The 25000-nt window shown below is 45.0% G+C and overlaps 1 protein-coding gene across 1 annotated transcript in view; it reads right to left on the bottom strand.

The window, feature by feature from the left end:
• Positions 1-23480, bottom strand: part of CPD (carboxypeptidase D) — a 131746-nt gene extending 108266 nt beyond the window's left edge. The window contains exon 1 of the mRNA XM_040338577.1: positions 22773-23480. Coding sequence (XP_040194511.1) covers positions 22773-23383 — 611 coding nt within the window. The 5' untranslated portion in view covers positions 23384-23480. The remainder of the gene's footprint in view (positions 1-22772) is intronic.
• Positions 23481-25000: the final 1520 nt, after the last annotated feature.

Here is a 25000-nt window from a genome sequence, read left to right as displayed (position 1 = left end):
AGGCTGATCCAACTGTACACAATACACTAGGCAAACCTGACCCCAATCAGATTGCATGCTATGCACCGTATACCTTCCTCACACTGCACAAGGTGTAACTAATTTAGAGCGGATATTGCTCATGTCAATGGCTATGCCTGGTGATAATTGGGTATTGGCAAAGGGCTGTAGAGGTTTTCTCCACAGTACTCTCCATACTGGTGCCCCTAACCCCAGAGGTGTGTCTTCTAAGAATGCTTGATGAGGAGTTTTGGCCCCGATATACGAGAATGCTTTTGAGAGAAACACTCTTTATGGTATTGAAATCCATAGCACTTGGATGGATCTAACCTACCCCTCCATCAGTGCATCACCAGATTAGATTGGTTTACTAAACTGTGCCTTATGAGAAATTACTATATGAAAATAGGGGGTTGTCCTAAAAAATACATCAAAATATAGGACATCTGGAGTTCATTCGCTCCGACTGTATAGAAAATTAAAAAGTGATTGTATTTAATGTTTTGCAAAGTCCTAATGTATGCTTCTAGGATGAAGGAGAATCTTGTCTTCTGGTTCTGTTGGACCTGAGCGCAGCCTTCGACACAGTAGACCACAAGCTTTTATTGACTCGGCTAGCTGAAGTAGCCAGAGTCGCAGAAGGCGATTTATCTTGGTTCTCCTCTTTTTTGGAAAACCGATCGCAAATAGTGAAGTTAGGACCTTTCACTTCTGAGAAACGCACGGTATCGTGCGGAGTCCCTCAAGGATCCCCCCTGTCGCCGGTGTTATTCAACATCTATCTTCGCCCTCTTTTTGAGATTATTAGCAGTCAAAAACTGCTCTACCACTCATATGCAGACGACACGCAACTATATTTCCGCATTTGCAATAAAAAGGATCATCACCTCAATCTAGAGACATGCCTCTCTTTGATAGAGGACTGGATGACAAAGAGTTATCTTAAACTCAACGGAGAGAAAACAGAACTTCTCCTGTTTCACGCCAAGCATATGAATCAACCTACAACAACTTGGACCCCCCCCCGCCCATTCTGGGCAAAATCATCACCCCTAGCGCCAAAGTCAAAAGTCTCGGGGTCATCTTTGACTCTCACATGACATTGGACGCACAAATAGGGTCAGTAGTCAGCGGATCTCACCATCTGCTGCGCCTACTACGCAGACTTACTCCTTTTATTCCCAAGGAAGACATAGCGGTCGTGGTGGGAGCTATTGTAAACTCAAGATTGGACTATGCAAATGCCCTTTAACTCGGACTCCCCAAGTACCAAATCGCTCGTCTACAATTCGTTCAAAATACGGCCGCTAGACTTGTGACTGGGAAAAAACCTTGGGAATCAATCTCACCTTCACTGAGAGCCCTCACTGGTTACCAGTAAAAGACAGAATCACTTTTAAAGCACTCTGTCTAACGCATAGATGTATCTATGGGAATGCTCCCCATTATCTATGCAAAAAAATAAAAGCTCATAATCCCAATCGCGTTCTGCGATCCACCAATCAAAATTTCCTCCAGATACCCAAAGCCAGATACAAGTCCAAAGGAGAAAGGAGATTCGCGGTCCAAGGGCCTAGACTATGGAACGCTTTACCAACCAGCATTCGGTTGGAGGAGAATCACTTAGCATTCAGGAGAAAGATCAAGACTCATCTCTTTTGATACCAAAGGAGACAGGAACAACAAGCGCCCAGAGGCGATTAAGTTCGCATGTGCTGCGCTATATAAGTTTTCATTCATTCTATGATTTAGCAGGTTTAACGTCAGGTATGTGCTTACTACTGCTTAATAGTGCAGCGACAAATCATACTTCTCATTGCTGGAAGGTCTGTAATGTTTGCAGATTTGTGTCCTATTCTGTACATCTTCCCTCATGCTATATCCTATGCTTTTGTATGTTGTAAGCAATTACTTTCAATAAAAAGTTATTTGAGAAAAAGTGATTGTAAAGTCTCCTTTTTAAAAATAAAATAAAAAAACAACCATGTTATACTTTCCCCCTCTGTGCAGTTGGTTTTGCCCTGTATTAGTGTAACTGAATCCCAAAAAGTGTCAGTTAGTGTCAGAATGTCCGCCACAATATCGCAGTCCCGCTATAAGTCACTGATCCCCACCATTACTAGTAAAATAAAAAGAAATAACTCATAATTTGTAGACGCTATAACTTTTGTGCAACCCAATCAATATACGCCGATTGGGATTTTTTTCTTTACCAAAAATATGTAGCAGAATAAATATTGACCTATCATTATGAAGAAATATATATATTTTTTATTATTAGATATGTTTTATATCAGAAAAAACAAACAAAAAAAACAGGGTTTTATTTCAATATGGTCTTTTTTTTTTGTGTGCAAAAACCGAAAGCTCCATCTGTGGGGGGGGGGGGGGACATACGTTTTATTTGAATACAGTGTTGCACGACCGCGCAAATGTCTGTTTAAGTAATGCAGTGCCAGATCGCAAAAAATTGGCCTGGTCAAGGGGGGGGGGGTGTAAATCTTCTGGAGGTCAAGTGGTTAATAGCTTTACAAAGCTGTATGCTGGTACTTGTGTACACACGTGCATGCATACGGACATACAACCCTGGACACAGACCGTCTTATCGCAAGTATCAGCATACAGCCACAGATTTCTAAATGTTAACGTTGTATGGCCCTAGGTGCCCATGGCATTGTTCCAGTGACTCGTAGTCAAAAGAAGAGTACAGATTTGGGTACCCTTCAGGGGTGCAATATACATTTTTATTAAAACAATGTTGTTACATTTTACAAATAAAGCTGCCTTTAAAATGACATTACGGGCTGAAGAAAGTAACATTTCTTTGTTGGAAGATAAACGTGAAACTGAATCAACAGGTTTTTCAGGCTTCCTAATTATAAAATGACATTTGCTAAGGGCTAGAACTACTTTGACACAGTATATGAGGAAAAGAAGAGACACAGATTTTCCGAAAATCCTACACAACCATTTCATTTCCGCACTCCATTGTAAAGGCAAAACAACTTATTATTTCTATACTGTACTTTACCTAATCAGGCATGCCATTTGTTCAAACGTAAAAATATTTCATCTGAAATACTGTATGCATTTTTCGTTTCCTAAGGACGCGGTGCTGAACTGTTTTAAAGTTATATTCATAGAAAGAAAAATAATTATGGGCCAAGTTAGAATAACTGCAAGTTAAAGAAGTGTATGGCAAGTACATTCAAGCATTGAACGTGTCTAGGCCGTTTCAGTCAATGTCATAATTCAGCTGGCTGCCCAGAGCACAAAAAAAAAAAAAGAGAGAGATATACACGTGTGCGAATGTATTCCTGTACACCCTGGGGGCCCCTGAATCTAGGCAGGCACTATGTGTGAATCACAGCTTCCAACCAACAGTATCCTCTTCACCCACAACTCAGTGTGCCCATCAGTGCGACCAAAAGCCTGAATTTTGCAATGAAGCAAATCACAACTAGCTAGAAAAACAAATGTAACACATTGCTCACTGGAGAGCAAAGAAATTATTAAATAAAAGGCATCACATTCATCATGTCAGACTTGTTATCATAAAGAGCAATTCCAGGTGGCCTGTTTTTTTGACACCAGGTGATATGAGAGCGGTCATGAGTGGGACCTGTCCTGGGACCAATTTCAGATTGTATAGGACAGATTTGACAAGTACCACCTACCTGCTTGTGATTTATGTAATGGCAATAAAAGGAGAATTACAGCCAAAGCCCACACACAGGAAAGCAGTTCCGTCTGCACTCCTGGGACACATTTTCAGCTGACATCACAGAGCCGGTCCAGCCAGGGGCAAGATTGCGACAATAAAGTCGGGATCTGCCCACGTGCCTAGACTGGCACCTAGCGAGCCGCTGAGAGCCTGAGCTGGCCACACCCTCCACAGCCTAGCACTCCAGTGAGCGAGGTGGGTGGAGCAGAGAGTGGTCACCAACTGTCACTAGTTCTCTGCTCACAGAGCTCTGAGAGCCGAGCGATCAGCGTTTTCTGATTGCTCGATTCTCAGTCTTAGAGACGGTGGGAACCGATGCTGCACACAATAATGCAAGGCTTTCTCCCTGGTGTGGAGAAAGCCTCTTGAGGGAGCGAGCAGGCAAGTCAGGACACTCTCCACTTTGCAGATAGAGAAAGGAGCTGTGTGTTAGTGGGCGTCCTGACACTCCTCCTCGCCCCCTCAAGAGGCTTTCTCCACACCAGGGAGAAAGCCCCGCATTATTGTGTGTAGTTACAGACAGAACAGGAAGTGAGGATTTCTCAGAAGAAATAAGGACATTTAAAAGCAAAATCGAAAGATTAGGTAAAGGTAAAGGAAGCTATTTAGGGGAAAAAATTATTTACCTTTACAACCCCTTTAAAGCAGAAGTTACATTTTTGGGTGGAACTCCGCTTTAAGCTACTGTCAGATGGCCATTGAGGAAAGCCTTGCTGTGTGGGAGCTACCTTGCCAGAGATATTGAGCTTATTTGAGGTTTTCCATCATCTGACTACACGCGACTAGCATCCAAGCTGACAGTGGCTGCAGCTATCTGTTGGTGTTTGGGTGTAATCTAACAAGGAGCGATTTGCTGTGGTTAGGGATAGATGGTTGCCTCTGGATCCAAACAGCTTAAATCCAGGGGTGGTCATCTGTATATAACCGCAGATAATTCCTCCATGTACAGTATAATAACATTTGAACACTGGCAGACAGCTGCAGCCATCCTCAGCCTGTCATTGCTTTGTAAAGGTGGAGCGGCGACAACTGTCAAACCCACGTGAACATCCATTCACAGGAATCAACTGAATTCTTGCCACACTTCACACCAATAATAGCAGCAGGATAATAAATACAAAAGATAATAAGTACTGCAATAACCTCAAATGTCCCTATCGGCTGTCTATACTGCACCTGCTACCAACCAAAGCTGTCATTAGTTCATAGACATACGCAGTACCCAATAAGGTCTGGCAAAAGGTTCTTTTTAAAACATGTAGTTCTCCTGCATAATAAATTATCCACTGAGGGTTTATAGCTACTGCAAATTGTATTCATCGTTTAAAAAAGCTAAAATGTATCACAGCCCGCAGCTACCAGACAGTCCATGCTAATCCTGAACTTGACATGAACTAGAGTGACAGATCAATGTTAATTATCTGACTGGCCTGTGTTACAATATGCTCCATTTAAACCAAGTTTCCATAAAGCTATCTTGTTTTATATGGATTAAAAAGCAAAAAGCAATGCACATTTGTTTGCAGGTAAATACAATTAGCATTTTTTTTGTTTTTGTTTTGGAGCCTGTAAAGCCTTACAATTCAGATCTGTCAGTATATCTATGTACTGTATATCCCATACGGGCAGGCAGATACAATCTGACAGGAAGAAATCAATCAACTACCACAGCTCTCCACAGCACCATTGAGAACTGCAAGCCGACAACAGCAAAGGATATAGGGGCTTGTAGTCGATTTACACACAGAGCTGTGTAAATGAATGACGTGGCCAGATTTTAATTCTATGCATTAAGGTGAAAATCCTTCTGTCACTATGTGCATTGCAGGGACTTTTAAACATTATTGCAGACTCCTAAATTGTGTTGGTTTGAAGGAACAGCTGTTTATTTGGTTATGTCAATGTGCAGAGCAAATCTGAATAGGCGTGACTTTCATTAGCAATCAGCTGATGCACTGGCAGTGTTCTAATGGGGAAAATAGTGTGTTGTCTGCATCACTTTAGGATTTAGAACAGAATTAACCCTTTAGAAGTATCTTGCCAAATATGTAATTTTTGTTATAGATGATGCCTAAAATCTGACTTAATGTGCAGACTTCTGGGAAAATCAGTGAGCCAATCAAACATGCAGGAAATTACATTCCTGGGAGCCCTATTACACACGTTGTATGCGTGTGGGGAGATGCGTTTATATTGTCATTAGTTGGCAGACATGCACAGAGATCGTTACAACATGCAGGATTTAGGATTACATGTACATTGGTGGTCATACGTTGATTTTATTATCTGATTAATAAGAATGAACAAATCTGCAGATGAGTGAATAGGCATAACCTCCCTTCCCATAGATTAAGGCCTCCTTCACAATACTGAAAACCTGTGCAGGGCCTGTTTACATCTATGTATCCCTGTGCCATTGATGTCTATTGTGGCACAATGGCTACACAGGCACAGACACTTTGTCCCATCGTCACACCTCACCTTGCTGCAGTGTCACTCCCTAGCAAGCCACTGCCAGTCACATGCATATGGTGATCAGGTGACAGACAGGCTGTGCTGCTGCATTAAGGTGAAAAACCTTCTGCACCCCCACCCCAGAGCAAAGGGGGACAAGCACAGCAGCTCCAGCCGCTGTCTCTGATCCTCATTGGATAGATTGATAGCAGCAGGAGCCACTGGCTTCCGCTGCTGTTAATTCAATCCAGTGACACGAAGTCGGTGGCGTGTCAAAGCACGCCGCAGCAGGACTCTGGACCACGCCCGCACCAGTGCCCCCATAGAACGCGGCTCTCTGTGGGGGCACTTTAGAGAAGAGGAGGAGCCAAGAGCGCCGCTGGCCGCTGAGGGACGCCAGAAGGAGGATTGGGCCGCTCTGTGCAAAAACCTTGCACAGAGGAGGCAAGTATGTTATTTAAAAAAATAAATAAATGTCATACACCACAAACCTTTACAACCCCTTTTAACACTGGTGCAAGGACACTAAACGCTAACAAATTTCCATAGCCATAGGCTTTTACAGGCACCTACAGAGGAAGCATCTCCAAGTTTTAAGCCTTACACCAAAACAAGTATTGCACGGGGGTCGGAGGGGGTTATGGAAGTAGGTTGTTTTGTAATGTTCTTCCATACTACTTTTTCGCAGGATAATACTGGTTTCTTACTGGCCAATGCCAGAGAATGTCTACATTGTAGATTTTAGAGATATGTTTTACTATAAGCATAGTAATGTCATATTATGCACTACGGAGAAGATGTATTATTATTATTATTATTTTACAGGATTTATATAGCGCCAACAGTTTGTGCAGCGCTTTACAACATCAGGGAAGACAGTACAGTTACAATACAATTCAATACAGGAGGGATCAGAGGGCATGTATGGAATGATACCTTTTTTGGTACGTTTTTGTAAAACATAATACAAATTTCCCCTAAAAAGTTAAACATTTGTATTCTAACAGCCACCACTGTCTGACTTACAAGCTGCATACTAGTTCCAAGATAGTCATCTATTAGTGATGTTGAATAAGGCTTTACTTTGCAGCCTCCATCACATTTGGCTTAATAATATTATTTCCAACACTTGTAGCATCAGAGTATAAACTATAAACTCTTCACTGTGAAGAATAGAGATTGCGGCACAAACGTGAGGAGTAAGGACCTGACAAATATTTTTGTGGACTTGGTAGCATAAGGAGAAGTACATGACTTATCGGGGGGGTAAGAAGACTCCAGAGAGTTAAACTTTAATATAGCTTTATGTTAACATCTGCCTAAAAATCAACTTTAATAATTATTAGATTTTTTCAATATGAAATCTTATAGTATAACCATACAGGTTTTGGTGTAAAGGGATTAAAGCAATCAAAAAGCCCTCCTTCGGAATCCGTGCATATCACAGTAAAGCCTTATGCCACGTACACACGACAGTTTGTCACGATGTGAAAAATGTCTTTTTTTAATGTCATTAAAAACGATCGTGTGTGGGCTCCAGATCATTTTTCGCAATGTTAAAAATGGGCATTAAAAATTTATAACATATCTACATTTTTGCGCCATTTTTCACGGCGTACAAAATGGTCGTGTGTAGGCTTTATCGACATGAAAAAAACGTGCATGCTCAGAAGTTATGAGATGGGAGCGCTCGTTCTGGTAAAACTAGCGTTCGTAATGAAGATAGCACATTCATCACGCTGTAACAGACTGAAAAGCGTGAATCGTCTCTCCCAAAACTTTTACTAAAACTTTTACTATTTGATTGACAGCCTTCTGACGGTCGCATAGTTGTCACGAGTTGCCGAAAGTCGGTGCGGCTCTATACGGTGCCTGCGCACCGACGTTCGGCTACTTTCGGCAACTCGTGATGCGATGTATGCGACGGTCAAAAGGCTATCAATCAAATAGGAACGCCCAGTCCCGCAGACCATACCCGGAAGCGGTGGAGAACATCTCTCTCCAAGTACTGCATTGATTTTTAAAAAAACACCCGATTGTGCTTTCCGTAATTAGCCTCAATCTAATGTTAAAAATTTGTTTTTCGGGTGAACCCCCGCTTTAACAATAATCGGTTTGAAAAAAACTTTGTTCTAGACCATAAAAAAATGGTCGTGTGTACGCGGCATTAGGTATTCACATCTCTCATGCCATCACATATCCCCAAAATAGGAAGACTCTTCTACATTGCAGGCCATTGTGTGTGGAGCCATGCGTCATCGGGTCCAAGCCCTGCTCAATGGAAGTCATGGTTTGCATACACGGCAATGATGATGGTCAAAAAGACTGAAACAACTGTATGCAGTTTGGAATAGATTGCTCTGCAATAATAAAGTAATGATTTGCATAGTTCCTCCCATTGTCCTAAAACAAAGAATAATCCTCTTATTTTTAGGACACGCAATGGAATGAGACATGTGAATACCTTCTGTTCTAAGGCGGCTTTTCTGTGCTGCACACTAATAAGTAAAGTTCAAATGTTGCTTCCTACAACAAACAGTTGTCTAACAAAAAGCCAGCATAAAATCCACATTACACCTTTCCTCAGCTGGCCTACTAAAAAGTAAAACCCCCAATTGACAGTTTTATTCAGCTCAGCCCTTCTACACACAGGCAGCAGTTGTGCCCAAAAAAATGCTTTGCAAGTCACATGTGCAGTTTGTCTGCCTCCGATATCGCCCCTGGTAGCTTAACAGGAAACAAAATTCCAACGTAAGTTACTTTTAAATACGATTACAAGCAAGATCTTTTTTCAGTGCTTTTTTCTATGTTTAGTGTCACTCATTAGGACCTTGTATTTCAGTGTGGCAGTGGTCAGGAACTCTAAAATAACAAAAGTAAATACATTTTTTAAACCAAACAGAATTTAGTAGATGTTTGTTGTCCAAAAGTTACATATGCTATCAGGGCTCGGTTCAAACTGCCACAACTTGGGATCCGACTTGTGATACCCCCAAGTCACATGACATATGATCAATGAGAGACATTTTAAAGTGGATGTATACCCAGTGAAGTGAACAGCCTCAGATGATACACAGAGATGAAACAAATCTCCTTACGCAAGTTTTATATCTGCTGTCTTCAGCTTTATATACGGTTTAGAAAGTGCACATTACATTAGAATTTTCTCTTGACAAATTCACCTGTTGGTGTGGATTCTTGCAATACACTGTGAGACAGCCGATTGGAGGAAAGGCACATACCACTTCTCCACATAGGCAGAACAAGGAACAAACAATGCAGAGCTGTGCTGTAAATAGACCAGCTCTCTGCTAATCTACTTATAGCATCAATCCCTGACACAAAATTCAGCCTGGTTTTAGCACAGTTGATGGAGAATTTGTCAGAAGTTATCATGCTGATAACAGAAGAAGAACAGAGCAGGAGAAAGCCACGGGATGTAGAGCGATAAGAAAACACTGCAGATATATGTGCCTGGGTAACACCACTCTTCGAGGTATCTGTGGAGCGGTGAGAGATTTACATGCTAGCTGAACTGGATCATGTTTTAATGCTTTTTATCATAGTTACTTTTACAAGTGCACATTTGTAAGGGGGGGGGATTGGTTTACAATAAATCTTTTAAAAAGGAATTAGGCCAAGTGTATATTTATTTTTCGCGAGTGACATTTAGCTGAAAGGACGATCTTGGATCCAAAGAACGGCGTGCATCACAGGCGTATATATTCAGTCTTTCTGGCGAGTTCAATACCATAGGGGAGAGGTCTCACGAGGTGTGGCGATGGAAACGGTGGTTGAATTTGGACGTCCTTTTACAAACTAAGTTTATGGACTGTGTCTATAATTCATCTTGGACAATTGCAGGGTTTGACAAATTTGCTTGGAATCAAAGGAGCCAGGTAAAAAAGTTAGGAGCCAGAAAATGCACCCCGTCCCGACGAGCTTGCACGCAGAAGCGAACACATATTTGAGCGGCGCCCGCATATGTAAACGGTGTTTAAACCACACATGTGAGGTATCGCCGCGATTGGTAGAGGGAGAGCAATAATTCTAGCCCTAGACCTCCTCTGTAACTCAAAACATGCAACCTGTAGATTTTTTTTAAACGTCGCCTATGAAGATTTTAAAGGGTAAAAGTTTGTCGGCATTCCACGAGCGGACGCAATTTTGAAGCGTGACATGTTGGGTATGAATTTACTCGGCGTAACATTATCTTTTATAATATTAAAAAAAATGGGGATAACTTTACTGTTGTCTTATTTTTTTAATTAAAAAAAGTGTAATTTTTTTCCAAAAAATGGCGCTTGTAGGACCGCTGCGCAAATATGGCGTGACAGAAAGTATTGCAACGATCGCCATTTTATTCTCTAGGGTGTTAGGATAAAATATATATATATATATAATGTTTGGGGGTTCTCATTAGAGGGAAGAAGATGGCAGTGAAAATAGTGAAAAATGACATTAGCATTGCTGCTTAACTTGTAATGCTTAACTTGTAATACCAACGGCCACCACCAGATGGCGCCAGCTCACACAAGGAAGAGCTGGGGACTTCACAAGGCCACAAAGCCGCAGCCTCAATTACCGGACATCACGGGCCTCCCGCGATCGAGCGGCGGGGGAGGTGGGGGCCTAGTCCGCCGAGATCCTGGGGAAAAGGCGCTCCGCGGACTAGGCCAAAGACGCGGCCTCACCTAAAACATCCTGCCCGCAGCGATCCTGGGAAAATGCCACGAGCGGCAGATGCCACTCGCGGCCTTTTCCCAAGAACGCGGGGAGCAGGATGTTTTAGGCGAGGCCGCGACTTCGGCCTAGTCCGCGGAGCGACGGTCCTATGGAGTAAAATTTTTATTTTTTTGACCACCTTCCAAGCCAAGTCGCCAGGACACTATTTCTAGTCGCCATGGCGACCTGGATTTGTCGAGCCCTGGACAATTGAATATGTGGACTACATAAATTAGTGACACACAGGGTAGAATACACCTAAGCAGTGCTGCTAATGCTATAGGATGTATTTTAAAGCATATATGTGTTTAGTGTTGTATATTTCACATTAACTGCTATTGTGTCAATTGAAATCCTTCTCTCTACAAGATACATTATCTATGTGCGCTGGAAGAGAGGCATCTTTTGACTACGGTTGATTGATCCACTTGTGTTAGCGAGATATATGTGCCCAGCTCAAATTTCATGAATCAGGTTTACATCCACTTTAATTAGCACTACTGAAGTCGCTCCGACTTTCGAAAAGGTTTCTGTACTACTCCAAGGTGACTTCTATCAGACTTGTGCCCATAGACTTTAATGGAAGTTGCCTCCAAGATGGATACTCATCTTAATTGATGTGATTTGGATCCGACATTACAGGAAGATTACAAAAGGTATTCCCTGAAGGTGCTTCCAAGTCACACCGAAGTCGCCTGGCAAAGTCGCGCGTCTTTCAGGTCGTGGCAGTGAATTGAGCCTTATGCAATGAAGTGAAAAGATGCTGGGTACAGTTGGAATCAGGGCTGTGGAGTCGGTAGATAAATGTTCCGACTCCGAAGTTTTATGTACTTCCGACTCCCCGACTCCGACTCCTCTGTATTAATATGCGAATGTATTTTATACATTCCTTGAGGGAAAGAAACGCAACCTACCACAGGACTATTGGCTGGGAAGCCAACAGTCTACTGTATTGCACAGTTTAAGCAAAAGACAAACACAATGAAAACAATCAAGTGGCTGGATAGTAGCAGCAGGCATAAATATCAGGAACAGGATCTTTACCAGTTCAAAAATACAAACCACATTATTTGGTTGTTTTAGAACAAAAACAAAGCTTATCTATAATGAACCAAAAACAAAATCTGTAAAACCTAGAAATGGTTTATATTAATCTTGAAATGTAGTTCTAGGCTTAGCAAATGCAAATCAATTCAATGTAGAGTTCTAAGGAAGAGAATTGCCTCTGCCAGATCCTCTTTCATAGAGGCTCTTAAGTCAGACTTTATTATTTTTAGGGCTGAAAATAATCTTTCGACACTGACTTGGGTGGGTGGCATTGCAGTAACTATTCTGGCCACATCACTAAGGATCTCTGGATAAACAAGGATGGCTTCTTCAACAGTAAGTTTTGATGAGCGATCATACTTTTCAACTTCTTTTAGTGCTTTATAAAACTCCTGTTGGAATTTTTTTATTTGGACACTTACTGGTTCTCCAACATGCGTTCCCTGTAAAAGCAGAACACAACACTATGGAAAGTATAAGTATTGCCGCTCCTAATTGTGCGTTGCGTGCCATATAGTGAAGCACATGAAAAGCATGCTTCTTCACGGTCACTTAACGTGTTCGTTTTGCGGTTACGTGAGGCACTGCATGCATTGGTCTTTATTCTTACAGTAGAGAAGTCATTAATTATAACTTTTTGTGAATTGGGACATTTAAACTTGCTTTTTTTTTTTTTTTATTCCAATCTAAATTTAGTAGGAGTCGGAGTCGGTGCATTGTTTGCCGACTCCAGGTACCCAAAATTTCCTCCGACTCCTCGACTCCGACTCCACAGCCCTGGTTGGAATAGTCAATGTTCTATCTTTAGCCCCTCCAACCCTGGCATGTAGTGACTGCCCAAGAATGTTCTGCGCAAAGCGTTTAGCCTATTTGGATATTCCCTCAACAATCACTATTGTTTTCTCCTTTAAAGCCACTGCCCAAGGGCTCTCCCTTCCTTCCTCCATAGGCTGGACATGTACATTCACATGATAAATCTTTTTTTATATATATGCAAACAACAAAAAAAGGCACCACAAACCCCCACCCTGCTCTTGGAGTATATATGAAAAAAATAAATAAATAAAAAATAAAATAAAATAAAATAAAATAAAATAAAATAAATAAATAGGCAGAAAACAGTATCCACTATTACATAGTACCTATTGGTTTACATGATACCTAGGTCATGGACTGGAGCCATCTTGACCAGGTAGCATCAAACTTACTCATGGAATTCCTTAGGGAGTATGTATGTTTTTCAAAAAGAATAATCCTATTGAGATCTAAAATCCACTCAGATAGGGAGAGGTCCACTTAGGAGCAATCTGTCTACGGGCTACAAAGAGTGCGCTACCAATAGAGGAGGTATAAACGAACGTATCACAGTAGCCCAATAGACATACAAGTGGTTCAACCGGAATGTTAACATCCAATAGCCTGTATAACCTGATAAATCACATGAAAAATCACTTGGTGGCCACCTCAACATGCACCATTCAAAGTTAATAGGTAGGCTAAAGCATCCATTTAATATTACGTCACAACATTTACAAAGCACATGGTACAAGTAAAGTTTAAACAGAAGACATTACAGAAATCCAAACAAGGGGATTATTATTATAGCATGTATGACAGCCATATGCTAGGAAATTCTCTTTGCACCACTTCACCCTAGACCAGGGGTCTCCAAACTTTCTAAACAAAAAGGACCAGTTTACAGTCCTTCAGACATTGAGAGGGTCAGACTGTGGCCAGTGAGCATAGAAATGCCCCGGTATTAATGGGAGTAAAAAAATGCCCCGTCGTTGGGGGGTCAGCGGCCGGTACAGTGCCCCGTCGTTGGGGGTCAGCGGCCGGTACAGTGCCCCGTCGTTGGGGGTCAGCGGCCGGTACAGTGCCCCGTCGTTGGGGGTCAGCGGCCGGTACAGTGCCCCGTCGTTGGGGGTCAGCGGCCGGTACAGTGCCCCGTCGTTGGGGGTCAGCGGCCGGTACAGTGCCCCGTCGTTGGGGGACAGCGGCCGGTACAGTGCCCCGTCGTTGGGGGACAGCGGCCGGTACAGTGCCCCGTCGTTGGGGGACAGCGGCCGGTACAGTGCCCCGTCGTTGGGGGTCATTGAAAGAAATAGAGCCTTGTTTTGGTGGGAGGAATAGTGCCCCGAGGGCCAGATAAAAGCATGCAAAGGGCCACACTCGGCCCTTGGGCCACAGTTTGGAAACCGCTGCCCTAGACTGACTAGCTGCCTTATAACAATCACCTTCAACAGCAATGGTGCAGGTGATTGCAAGCAAATGGTTAACTAGCGCAGTATTGACTTACATTTTTTTTCAAAGCCCTTAGGGCTCATTCCCACCAGCAGCCAAGCTGTGCACATGGCTGCTCGTGTGAACTGGAAAGAAACAGTGCCGATTCACAAATCACAGCACATTGCACTTAAACAATAAAATAAAAAAAATAATATATATGTACACACACACACTTTATTATGTCCTATTTACACAACCCTGTCGAGGCAGTTTGTGTTGCAACTCACTGTGCTAGAAAGGAGAACTGCATGCACTACTTTATTTAACACACACCACAGTGCTTCTTTCATAGGCAACAAAGCATTTTGCCCCATCTTGTGTTGGGACTACAATGGGCAAGGCTGCCCAGCACAGTCCCAATGCACCTGATGTAAACAACCCCTCGAGTCCATTCATATCATTGTGCCGCCGTAATGCATTACCAAAAAGCGTGGCAATGCAAATTCTCTATGCTGGTGTGCTGTGCGTTGTAATGCTGTTTTTGGGTGCCATACACAATGAATGGCACCCAAAAACAACATTACAACACACAGCAATGCATAGTAACCCACTACCGTGCATTGCGCTGTCAGAAATGCAGTGTAATTTTGGGTTCGTTGTGGTGCATTAGGCAGCCCATTCAAAAAAATATGCATGAACCGCAATGAACCAGCTCCAAGGACCCATTTGCACCTTCCTAATTATGAGCACCTTCCAGCAGGTCTTTGTGTTAAAATTCGAACGACACAAGAACCTGGTGACGCATTCCTCTAATGTCAGGATTCAGTCTGATGTGTCAGAGCAGGGTTCTAGGGTAAGTATACAGATAAGGAGTGAAGGAGGGGGCAGCCCTGTTGGGTCCCATTTGCTAGGGTGAAGGAGAGCACCCGTTGGTCTTGAAAGCCCCCTTTGTATTCTCGTATATAGTGTTGATTCATTTCACCATATTGGCACCAATTCCGATAAGTAGAAGGTTATGTTTCATGAGCCTCCAGCTCACCCTTTAAACCCCTTTTCGGCATCCATAGAGAGCAAGAACGATGAAGGAGCTGGAGTTACAGAAATGAATGCGGTTCAGGGCTCCAATAGTCCCTCGCCTCTCTGCCAGACAAAAAAACAGTGTAATGCAGGTGAATGGCACCAAAATCTTAGCAAAGAGTTTAAAATCTTTACTCTGCAAAGAAATCTGCCTGTAGCTGGTGCAGAGCAAGAGATCGAGGAAGCGAGGGGGGGGGGGGGGGGAGGCTTTGGGATGATCATAACATATGCACTGGAGGTCTCTATCAGAAGACGGTGGCCCTGAAGTATGAAGTTGAAAGCGGTCCCAAATCTGAAGGCCAACAAGCATTAAAACTTTTGTAATAGAACAGAGTAAGGTCATCTGGCGTCTTCCCCGCCGGCATGGATTTCAGGGCTAGAGTCAAGTCGTCAGTGATAGGGTTACTAAAGTATGTTCCATGCCCGTGTACTTTTTTTTTTTTTTTTTTTAAGAGCAGTAAATAAAATAACACGGCTCAGATGTGAATGGGCACAACAACATAAAATGGAAATCTGAGAGTAAAGGTTAAAGTTCTTCTGGAAACACATTTCACAGAGGAGAGATGTAAATGGGAATTTAGTAAAGAATGAGAGCTCTCAGTGACAGTGCAGTCATGCAGGACTGTAGCCACCTAACTGTGACCTTCCTTTAACAAAATCTACATATTACAGGCAGGAAGGTGTTAATAAAGTGACTTAATGGACACATAAGTTGCTCATTACAGACAGTTTTCATACTTTTATTTGCCGTGCCGACTTTTCTTCCTCCAGGCGCTTAGATAAGACTCATCATGGAGAAGACCTACCAAGCAATTTAGCAAGGATAGAAAATCTCTGTTGCATGCAAAGCCCACAGATTGCCATTTCCCAAACATTTTAATTATGGCTAAAATAAGTGGTGCTGCTCTGCTGCACAAAGGAGCCAAAACCTTCCCTTCTCTTTCACCTAGAATAACAAAACACAAACGGAGCAACTCTAACATCTAACAAACATACTACAGGTAGGTGGTCACAACCTACGCTTTACTTTCCCGTACATTACAGGTGCTGACAACTTTCCCTACATACATAATGACAAGTGGTTATGATCGCACCCTCTGCCAACTAACTGTCTTAGTAAGGCACCTTTCCCACTTATGCCACCTGAAAGTTGCGCGATTTTGCTAGGATTTTTTAGTGCAATTTTGATGCAACTTGAAGCAATGCCTGTGTAATCTGGAGATCTAGACCAAAGTAGTGCAGGGGCTACTTTGAAGTCGCACAGATATGAATGGTACTCATTGAAAATCATGGGGTTATGTGACTGCAGTGCCAAGTCGCAGAATTGTGAAAGAAGCCTTAACCACTTAAGCCCCGGACCAAAATGCAGGTAAAGGACCAGGCCCCTTTTTGCGATTCGGCACTGCGTCGCTTTAACTGACAATTGCGCGGTTGTCCGACGTGGCTCCCAAACAAAATTGGCGTCCTTTTTTTCCCACAAATAGAGCTTTCTTTTGGTGGTATTTGATCACCTCTGCGTTTTTTATTCTTTGCGCTATAAAACAAAAATCGACAATTTTGAAAAAAAATCATATTTTTTACTATAAAAAAAAAATATCCCCAAAAATAGTTTAGGCCGATACGTATTCTTCTACATATTTTTGGTAAAAAATAAATAAAAAAATAAAAATAAGCGTTTATCGGTTGTTTTGCGCAAAATTTATAGCGTTTACAAAAAAGGGGATAGTTTTATTGCATTTTTCTTAATTTTTTTTTTCTTAATTTTTTTTTTACTACTAATGGTGGCGATCAGCGATTTTTTTTCGTGACTGCGACATTATGGCGGACACATCGAACAACATCGAACAATTTTGACACATTTTTGGGACCATTGTAATTTTCACAGCAAAACATGCATTTACAATGCATTGTTTATTGTGGAAATGACAGTTGCAGTTTGGGAGTTAACCATAGGGGGCGCTGAAGGGGTTATGTTTCACCTAGTGTGTGTTTACAACTGTAGGGGGGTGTGGCTGTAGGAGTGACGTCATCGATTGTGTCTCCCTATAAAGGGGAGACACGATCGATGCAGCCGCCACAGTGAAGCACGGGGAAGCCGTGTTTACACGCGGCTCTCCCCGTTCTTCAGCTCCGGGGACCGATCGCTGGAACCCAGCGGCGATCGGGTCCCGCAGCTTCGGACCGGGTCGCGGGCGCGCGCCCGCGACCCACAGCTGGGTAGATGTACAGGACGTACCGGTACATACATCTGCCCAGTCGTGCCATTCTGCTGACGTATATTTACAGGAGGTGGTCCTTAAAGCGGTGGTTCCCCCTAAAACAAATTTCTAACAATAGATTCGTAAGACCCGTTACACTGCGGGTAGGCTGGCTTTTTTTTTTTTTTCCTCCGTACATACCGAGATCTCCCCGTCTCGTCCCTTGGCGGTGGGCGTTCCTAGTTGATTGACGTTCCTCGGACGGGCGCATACGTGACGTCACGACTTTCCGACAGAAGCCGAACGTCATTGCGCAGGCGCCGTATAGAGTCGGCTCTATACGGCGCATGCGCAGCGACGTTCGGCTTCTTTCGGAAAGTCGTGACGTCACGTATGCGCCCGTCCGAGGAACGTCAATCAACTAGGAACGCCCACCGCCAAGGGACGAGACGGGGAGATCTCGGTATGTACGGAGGAAAAAAAAAAAAAAGCCAGCCTACCCGCAGTGTAACGGGTCTTACGAATCTATTGTTAGCAATGTGTTTTTTTTTTTTTTTTTAAACAGGAATACAAAAAATTTTTATTGTAGCTTACTGGTTTATTAAGTCTTCATTTTCATTTATTATATCATGTATATTCAGTCTCAACTTTTCATTTTCAATTTGCAACTCTTTAATGATCCTTTGCTGAGCATCTGACAGTTTTCTTTTTTCCTGTAGTTTTGATTCCTTTTCCTTCATTTCAAGTTCAATAACAGATTTCCATTTTTTTATTTTCTCAGCCTCTCTATGCAGCTTGGAATATAGCGGATTAAGAGATTCTGTATTCTCTTCCTCAATAAAAGATGAAATCTTACGCAAAAAGCAATCTTGGGTGCTATGGCTAACGTCTTGTGTCTTTTCTTGCAGAGGTTTAAAGTTCTGAAAGTACGATGTATTGTCCACAACTGCAACAGGTTTAACAGCAGATACATGACTACTATTTAGTCTTGCCAATGGGAAGATCTTAAATGGAATTTCTTGATCCATCATTATCTTGCTCTAAAATAGTCTCGTTCTGGTTTATAATAGAAGACAACTCTCCAGCCGGTGACCTGACAGAGAACAAAACCAGCGCTGCACAAGAACTGCGTCACACTCTGCGCCCGACACCTCACCCCTTTAAGTGGTTAAAGGGGTTGTAAAGGTTTGTTTTTTATTTTCTAAATAGGTTCCTTTAAGCTAGTGCATTGTTTGTTCACTTACCTTTTCCTTCCATTTCCCTTCTAAGAGCCGGTTCACACAGGTGCGACTCGTCAGGTGACTTAGCTGCCTGACAAGTCGCGCTCTGTTTTGTACAATGGAACCGTTGGAACTCGCTCCGACTTAGAAAAAGGTTCCTGTACTATTTTGGGATGACTTCAGGGTGACTTGCATTGACTTCAACACAGAAGTCATTTTGCAAGTCGCCTCTGAAGTCGTGGGCAGATCGCCTTGCCGAGTCGCCCGGCAAGTCTTATTGTCCCCAGTGTGAACCAGCTCTGAATGTTTTTTTCTGTCTGAATTTCTCACTTCCTGTTTCTCCTCAGTTAACTTGCCCCCATCATCCGAGCCGTTCTGGCTGGGGGTTAGTCAGCCAGAACAGCTTACTGAGGAGGAACAGGAAGTGAGAAATTCAGACAAAGAAAACAAAGAAAAAAAACATTTAGAAGGGAAATTGAAGGAAAAGGTAAGTGAACCAACAATGCACTAGCTTAAAGGAACCTATTTAGAAAATAAAAAACAAACCTTGATAAGCCCTTTAAGAATACGATAACCACCTTGTAACAATCACCTTTTACAACACAAATCTGAGGCAGGTGACTGTAAGCAAGCGGTAACTAGGCTGGATACACACTATACAATTTTCTTTAGATTTTTTCCTTTAGATTTTCCAAAACCATTTACTATATGAGGTCAAACCTTACGGCAGCATTTACACCTGAGCGTTTTTCGGCTCATAAAACGCCCGAAAAAACCGACTAACAAGCAAAATCCTATTCGTTTCAATGGCACTTGTTCACATCTGAGTGTTTTGTCACCTGAAGCAAAACGCCTAAAAAACGCCTTAAGCTCACAAAAGAACATGAGCTTCTTTGGGGCAGATTACAGGCGTGTTTCTGCTTTTTACATTGGTGACCTGAACAAAATTGTAGTAAAAACACGCGACTTTAAAACGCTCAGGTGTGAATGCAGCCTAAAGCCTGGTACACACGATGGGATTTTCCGCAGACAAAGCGTAGGACTTTTGTCCAAAGGGCGTTGGCCACAAATTTGTCTTGCATACAAACAGCAAAGAATTGTCAGCCAACAAACACAAAACTACGTCGTTTTTCAGCTCTTTAGCGCGACCCTTTGGGCAACTTCTGCTAATGTTGTGTTATGGTTAGCATTGCTTGTGTACAAGGACTTGTGTACACACGATCGGATAATCCGACAGCACACATTTGTTGTCGGAAAATTTTAAAACATACAAACGGTCGGATTTTCTGACAACAGCCAGTCATCACACAATTCCCGTCCGAAAATCCGATCGTGTGTACGGGCCTTAGCAGTTTCAATTTGTATGCAATCAGGCAGGCCCTTGCGCTACGACATGGTTTTGGTAAATCTAAAAGGCATACACACGATAGGACTTTTTGACAACAAACTTCAAAACGAGCAAGTTTTTCAAAATAATTTGACCGTGTGTACGCTCCATCAGACAAACTTTTTCGGTTTTCATCGGACAAAAGTTTGCTCTGCAAACAGATAAAATTTCCCGCAACAAAAGTCCTACGGTGCAAAGTCCTGCCATGTGTACCGAAATCCATCGGACTTAAGTCCAAAGTACAAACACGCATGCTCAGAACCAATGCAAAAGATCAGACAACAATACAGAAGTTGACCAAAGGGTGGCGGTAAAGAGCTGAAAAACCACATGATTTTGGGAAAGTTGTCTGAAAAAGTCCTGCTGTGTGTATGCATACCAAGTTCAACGCCCTTCGAACAAAAATCCACGGAAAAGTTTGTTTGAAGTCCGATCGTGTATATGAGGCTTAAGGCTCGGTTCACACCCAAACCGGCCACGGATTGCACAGGAACGCTGTCCGTTCCTGTTCAGGGATGAATCAGGACAGAATCTTTGCCTGAATTCCGCCCTGAAACGGAGGCAAAGATGCACAGCGTTTCTGAGCAGTGCGTTCTGCAGCCGCCATAGAGAACCGGTCACATTTTCCTGCTATGTGAATTGGATGTGATGAAACCCACATTCAATTCACATAGGTGTGAACCCGGCCTAAAGGAAATCAAAACAATAAAATTGTGGTAAAGAAAAATGCAGAAGGCACTGCAGAAATGCTCAAAAGCAACATGCATAGATGTGAATGGAGCCTTATGGATGATCATCTGCCTACATCTGTGTCCTTTCATATCTGTTCATTTAAACATAAGAATACACATACACACTGACAGATCGGTGGGGTGCTCCCTCCATACACACTGACAGATCGGTGGGGTGCTCCCTCCATACACACTGACAGATCGGTGGGGTGCTCCCCCCCCCATACACACCGACAGATCGGTGGGGTGCTCCCCCCATACACACTGACAGATCGGTGGGGTGCTCCCCCCCCATACACACCGACAGATCGGTGGGGTGCTCCCCCCCCATACACACCGACACATCGGTGGGGTGCTCCCCCCCCCATACACACTGACACATCGGTGGGGTGCTCCCCCCCCATACACACCGACACATCGGTGGGGTGCTCCCCCCCCCATACACACTGACACATCGGTGGGGTGCTCCCCCCCCATACACACTGACACATCGGTGGGGTGCTCCCCCCCCATACACACTGACACATCGGTGGGGTGCTCCCCCCCCATACACACTGACACATCGGTGGGGTGCTCCCCCCCCATACACACTGACACATCGGTGGGCTGCTCCCTCCATACACACTGACACATCGGTGGGCTGCTCCCCCCCCCATACACACTGACACATCGGTGGGCTGCTCCCCCCCCCATACACACTGACAGATCGGTGGGGTGCTCCCTCCATACACACTGACACATCGGTGGGCTGCTCCCCCCCCATACACACTGACAGATCGGTGGGGTGCTCCCTTCATACACACTGACAGATCGGTGGGGTGCTCCCCCCCCATACACACTGACACATCGGTGGGGTGCTCCCCCCCCATACACACTGACACATCGGTGGGGTGCTCCCCCCCCCATACACACTGACACATCGGTGGGGTGCTCCCCCCCCATACACACTGACACATCGGTGGGGTGCTCCCCCCCCCATACACACTGACAGATCGGTGGGGTGCTCCCTCCATACACACTGACACATCGGTGGGGTGCTCCCCCCCCCATACACACTGACACATCGGTGGGGTGCTCCCCCCCCATACACACTGACACATCGGTGGGCTGCTCCCCCCCCCATACACACTGACAGATCGGTGGGGTGCTCCCTCCATACACACTGACACATCGGTGGGCTGCTCCCTCCATACACACTGACAGATCGGTGGGCTGCTCCCTCCATACACACTGACAGATCGGTGGGGTGCTCCCCCCATACACACTGACAGATCGGTGGGGTGCTCCCTTCATACACACTGACAGATCGGTGGGGTGCTCCCTTCATACACACTGACAGATCGGTGGGCTGCTCCCTCCATACACACTGACAGATCGGTGGGGTGCTCCCTCCATACACACTGACAGATCGGTGGGGTGCTCCCTCCATACACACTGACAGATCGGTGGGGTGCTCCCTTCATACACACTGACAGATCGGTGGGGTGCTCCCTTCATACACACTGACAGATCGGTGGGCTGCTCCCTCCATACACACTGACAGATCGGTGGGGTTCTCCCCCCCCCCCATACACACTGACAGATCGGTGGGGTGCTCCCTTCATACACACTGACAGATCGGTGGGGTGCTCCCTCCATACACACTGACAGATCGGTGGGGTGCTCCCTCCATACACACTGACAGATCGGTGGGGTGCTCCCTCCATACACACTGACAGATCGGTGGGGTGCTCCCTCCATACACACTGACAGATCGGTGGGGTGCTCCCTCCATACACACTGACAGATCGGTGGGGTGCTCCTTCCATACACACTGACAGATCGGTGGGGTGCTCCCTCCCCATACACACTGACAGATCGGTGGGGTTCTCCCCCCATACACACTGACAGATCGGTGGGGTGCTCCCTCCATACACACTGACAGATCGGTGGGGTGCTCCCTCCATACACACTGACACTCCCCCCGGCACAATGTGGTCTCACCGATTGCTCCGGATCCAGGTGATCATGGCCTGCACCTCGGGCAGTTGCTGGGGGTCGGGCGGTACCCGGTTGGAGTTGAATTGGTCGGGGAAGTTGCGGTTGAGGTCCAGGTGTCTGGCATTCTCCCGGCCCCCGTTCTCCCCCCGGCAGTCACCCTCCTGGGCCCGGTGGAAGCCGTCTGGGTTGAGGCTGGGTAGGATGTAGATGTCGGTGGTGTTGATGAGGCGGGTGAGGCGGGGGTCCTGCCCGTAGCCCCCCAGCAGTTCCTCGATCAGGTAGATCAGCACCTGCCGGGACACCGTCTCATCGCCGTGCATGTTCCCCACGTACTTGAACTGCGGCCGGTCCGGCGGGGCCCCCTGGGGGTCAGTAGTGATCCTCATCACCCAAAGCTCCCGGCTCTCCACCGACTGGCCGATGCTGAAGAGCCGGCACAGCTCCGGGTACGCCTGGGCGAGGGACTGGAGACGAGAGGTGAGCTCCTCATGGTTGTAGTATCGGTCATACTTCTCCATGGTGTCCTCCATCTCCTTCTTTATAGAAACCCCAAATAGCGGGGACACCGCCAGGGTCAGGGCGAGGAACCATAGACAGCGGCCGGGACTAGACATTCTACCTCAGACACTCTCACCACCTGCCAGCATCTCTGTCACCCCCGCCTCCCTACTTCCTGCCTGCTCCTAGCAACCGTCCCACTCACTTGGAGACCGCCACTTCCGAAACAAATGCCCCATTTCCGGCCTGCCTGACTCACGTGACATGCGGTTCTGGTTATCTGTGCCCCACTTCCGGCTTTCCTTGGTATATAGTCGACTGACAGTGATATGCAGGCTCCCCCTGCTGGTAACAGTGCTGTAAAACCTCTGTTGGTACACCGAGTGTATGGCTTGTTATAGAGGGCTCCACATTTTATATTTTACAAATATTTACAAGCCGAAGAAAAAGGCTGTTTGATCCTGTCTTCTCTGATCCTTCCCTTACACTGTCCCCAATCCATTTACTGATAGAACAAAGCATTGGGGACAAGCTGCACATGCTCAGTTTGGTGTGTATTGCTAGACAGTTTTTTTTTCTTGGGAGGGTGCATATGATCAGCACAAGACCAGTTAGCACTGTCCAGACAGAAGGTCAGGGGTCCTGCAGCCTCATAGGACAGTCATAGCAGAATGAAAACTCCTAGAAGCTTTAACCAGACACTGCTAGAAGTCAAAGAAGAACAGTTCCCAAGGCTTAAGCACAAGATGTATGTGTGAAACGCGTCTACATGACTGCTTTCTTGGTGTCCTTGGTGCTATCATGGGGATTTCAATAAAGGCGTTTGGAACCTTTGGATGTGCAGCTGTTCTTCTTTTTCTTCAAGTTTTCCACAGAGGCAGGCCAGGGCTGGCACTCCTTTGGGTTCCAATTGGGTTATTCTATACACCTGGAGCAGCGGGTCCTTCTTCCTTTGACTTGTAGAAGTCACAAGACTGCTATATACTGCTGATGAGAAAAGGTTTTTAGCAGTTTATATTTACTAAAATAATTGCATTTCCATGTTCTGTGCAGAGGCATTGCTAGGGGGGTGTGGGGGGGTGCGGTCCGCACCCAGGTGATACCCGCTAGAGGGGTGGCACCACCCCGACTATCCCGAGGGTAAGCAAAGCCCTGGTATTTTTTTTTTTTTACAGCTGACCCCGGTCACCCCGCTGGAACAACACCTCCAGCGCTGCACAAGGTGTGCATGCTTCTTCTTCGTCTTCCTCCTCCCTACTGAGCCAGTGAGCCTGTCACATTTCACACTGCAGACATGAGGCGCGCCGCTGCATGCTGTGACGCTGTCCTCGTCTCCTCTCCAGACTCCCGAAACAGGTGTGAGTACAGTACAGGCGAGAGGGAAATGAACTATTGAAGGGTGACACTCAGCTTGCAAGGAGGTGAGGTGTGTGTGTGATAGGTGGGGGCGTTGCCATAGTACCGGCAGCCCACCTGAGAGCTGGTGTGGGAGGACTCTCAGACAGTGTCTGGCGCCCTGTGCTGTGCTGGTCTGATAACGAAAAGGGGGGGGGGGGGACAAGATGATCTGCTAGACACAGCTATACATACTTGCCAACTGTCCCGTTTTTAAAGGGACAGTCCCGTGAAATAGGACCTAGTCCCTGCTAATTTAGCCTGCCGGGACTTGTCCCGGCTAGTGGGGAAGGCAGGTGCGGCAGTATGTTTGTTTATATATCTCCCTGCAGTCCCCG

Source organism: Rana temporaria, chromosome 2 (genome assembly GCF_905171775.1).
Source record: "Rana temporaria chromosome 2, aRanTem1.1, whole genome shotgun sequence".
Lineage (NCBI taxonomy): Eukaryota > Metazoa > Chordata > Amphibia > Anura > Ranidae > Rana > Rana temporaria.
The sequence above is the reverse complement of the archived record's forward strand: the minus strand, read 5'-3'. Positions and strand labels throughout refer to the sequence as shown.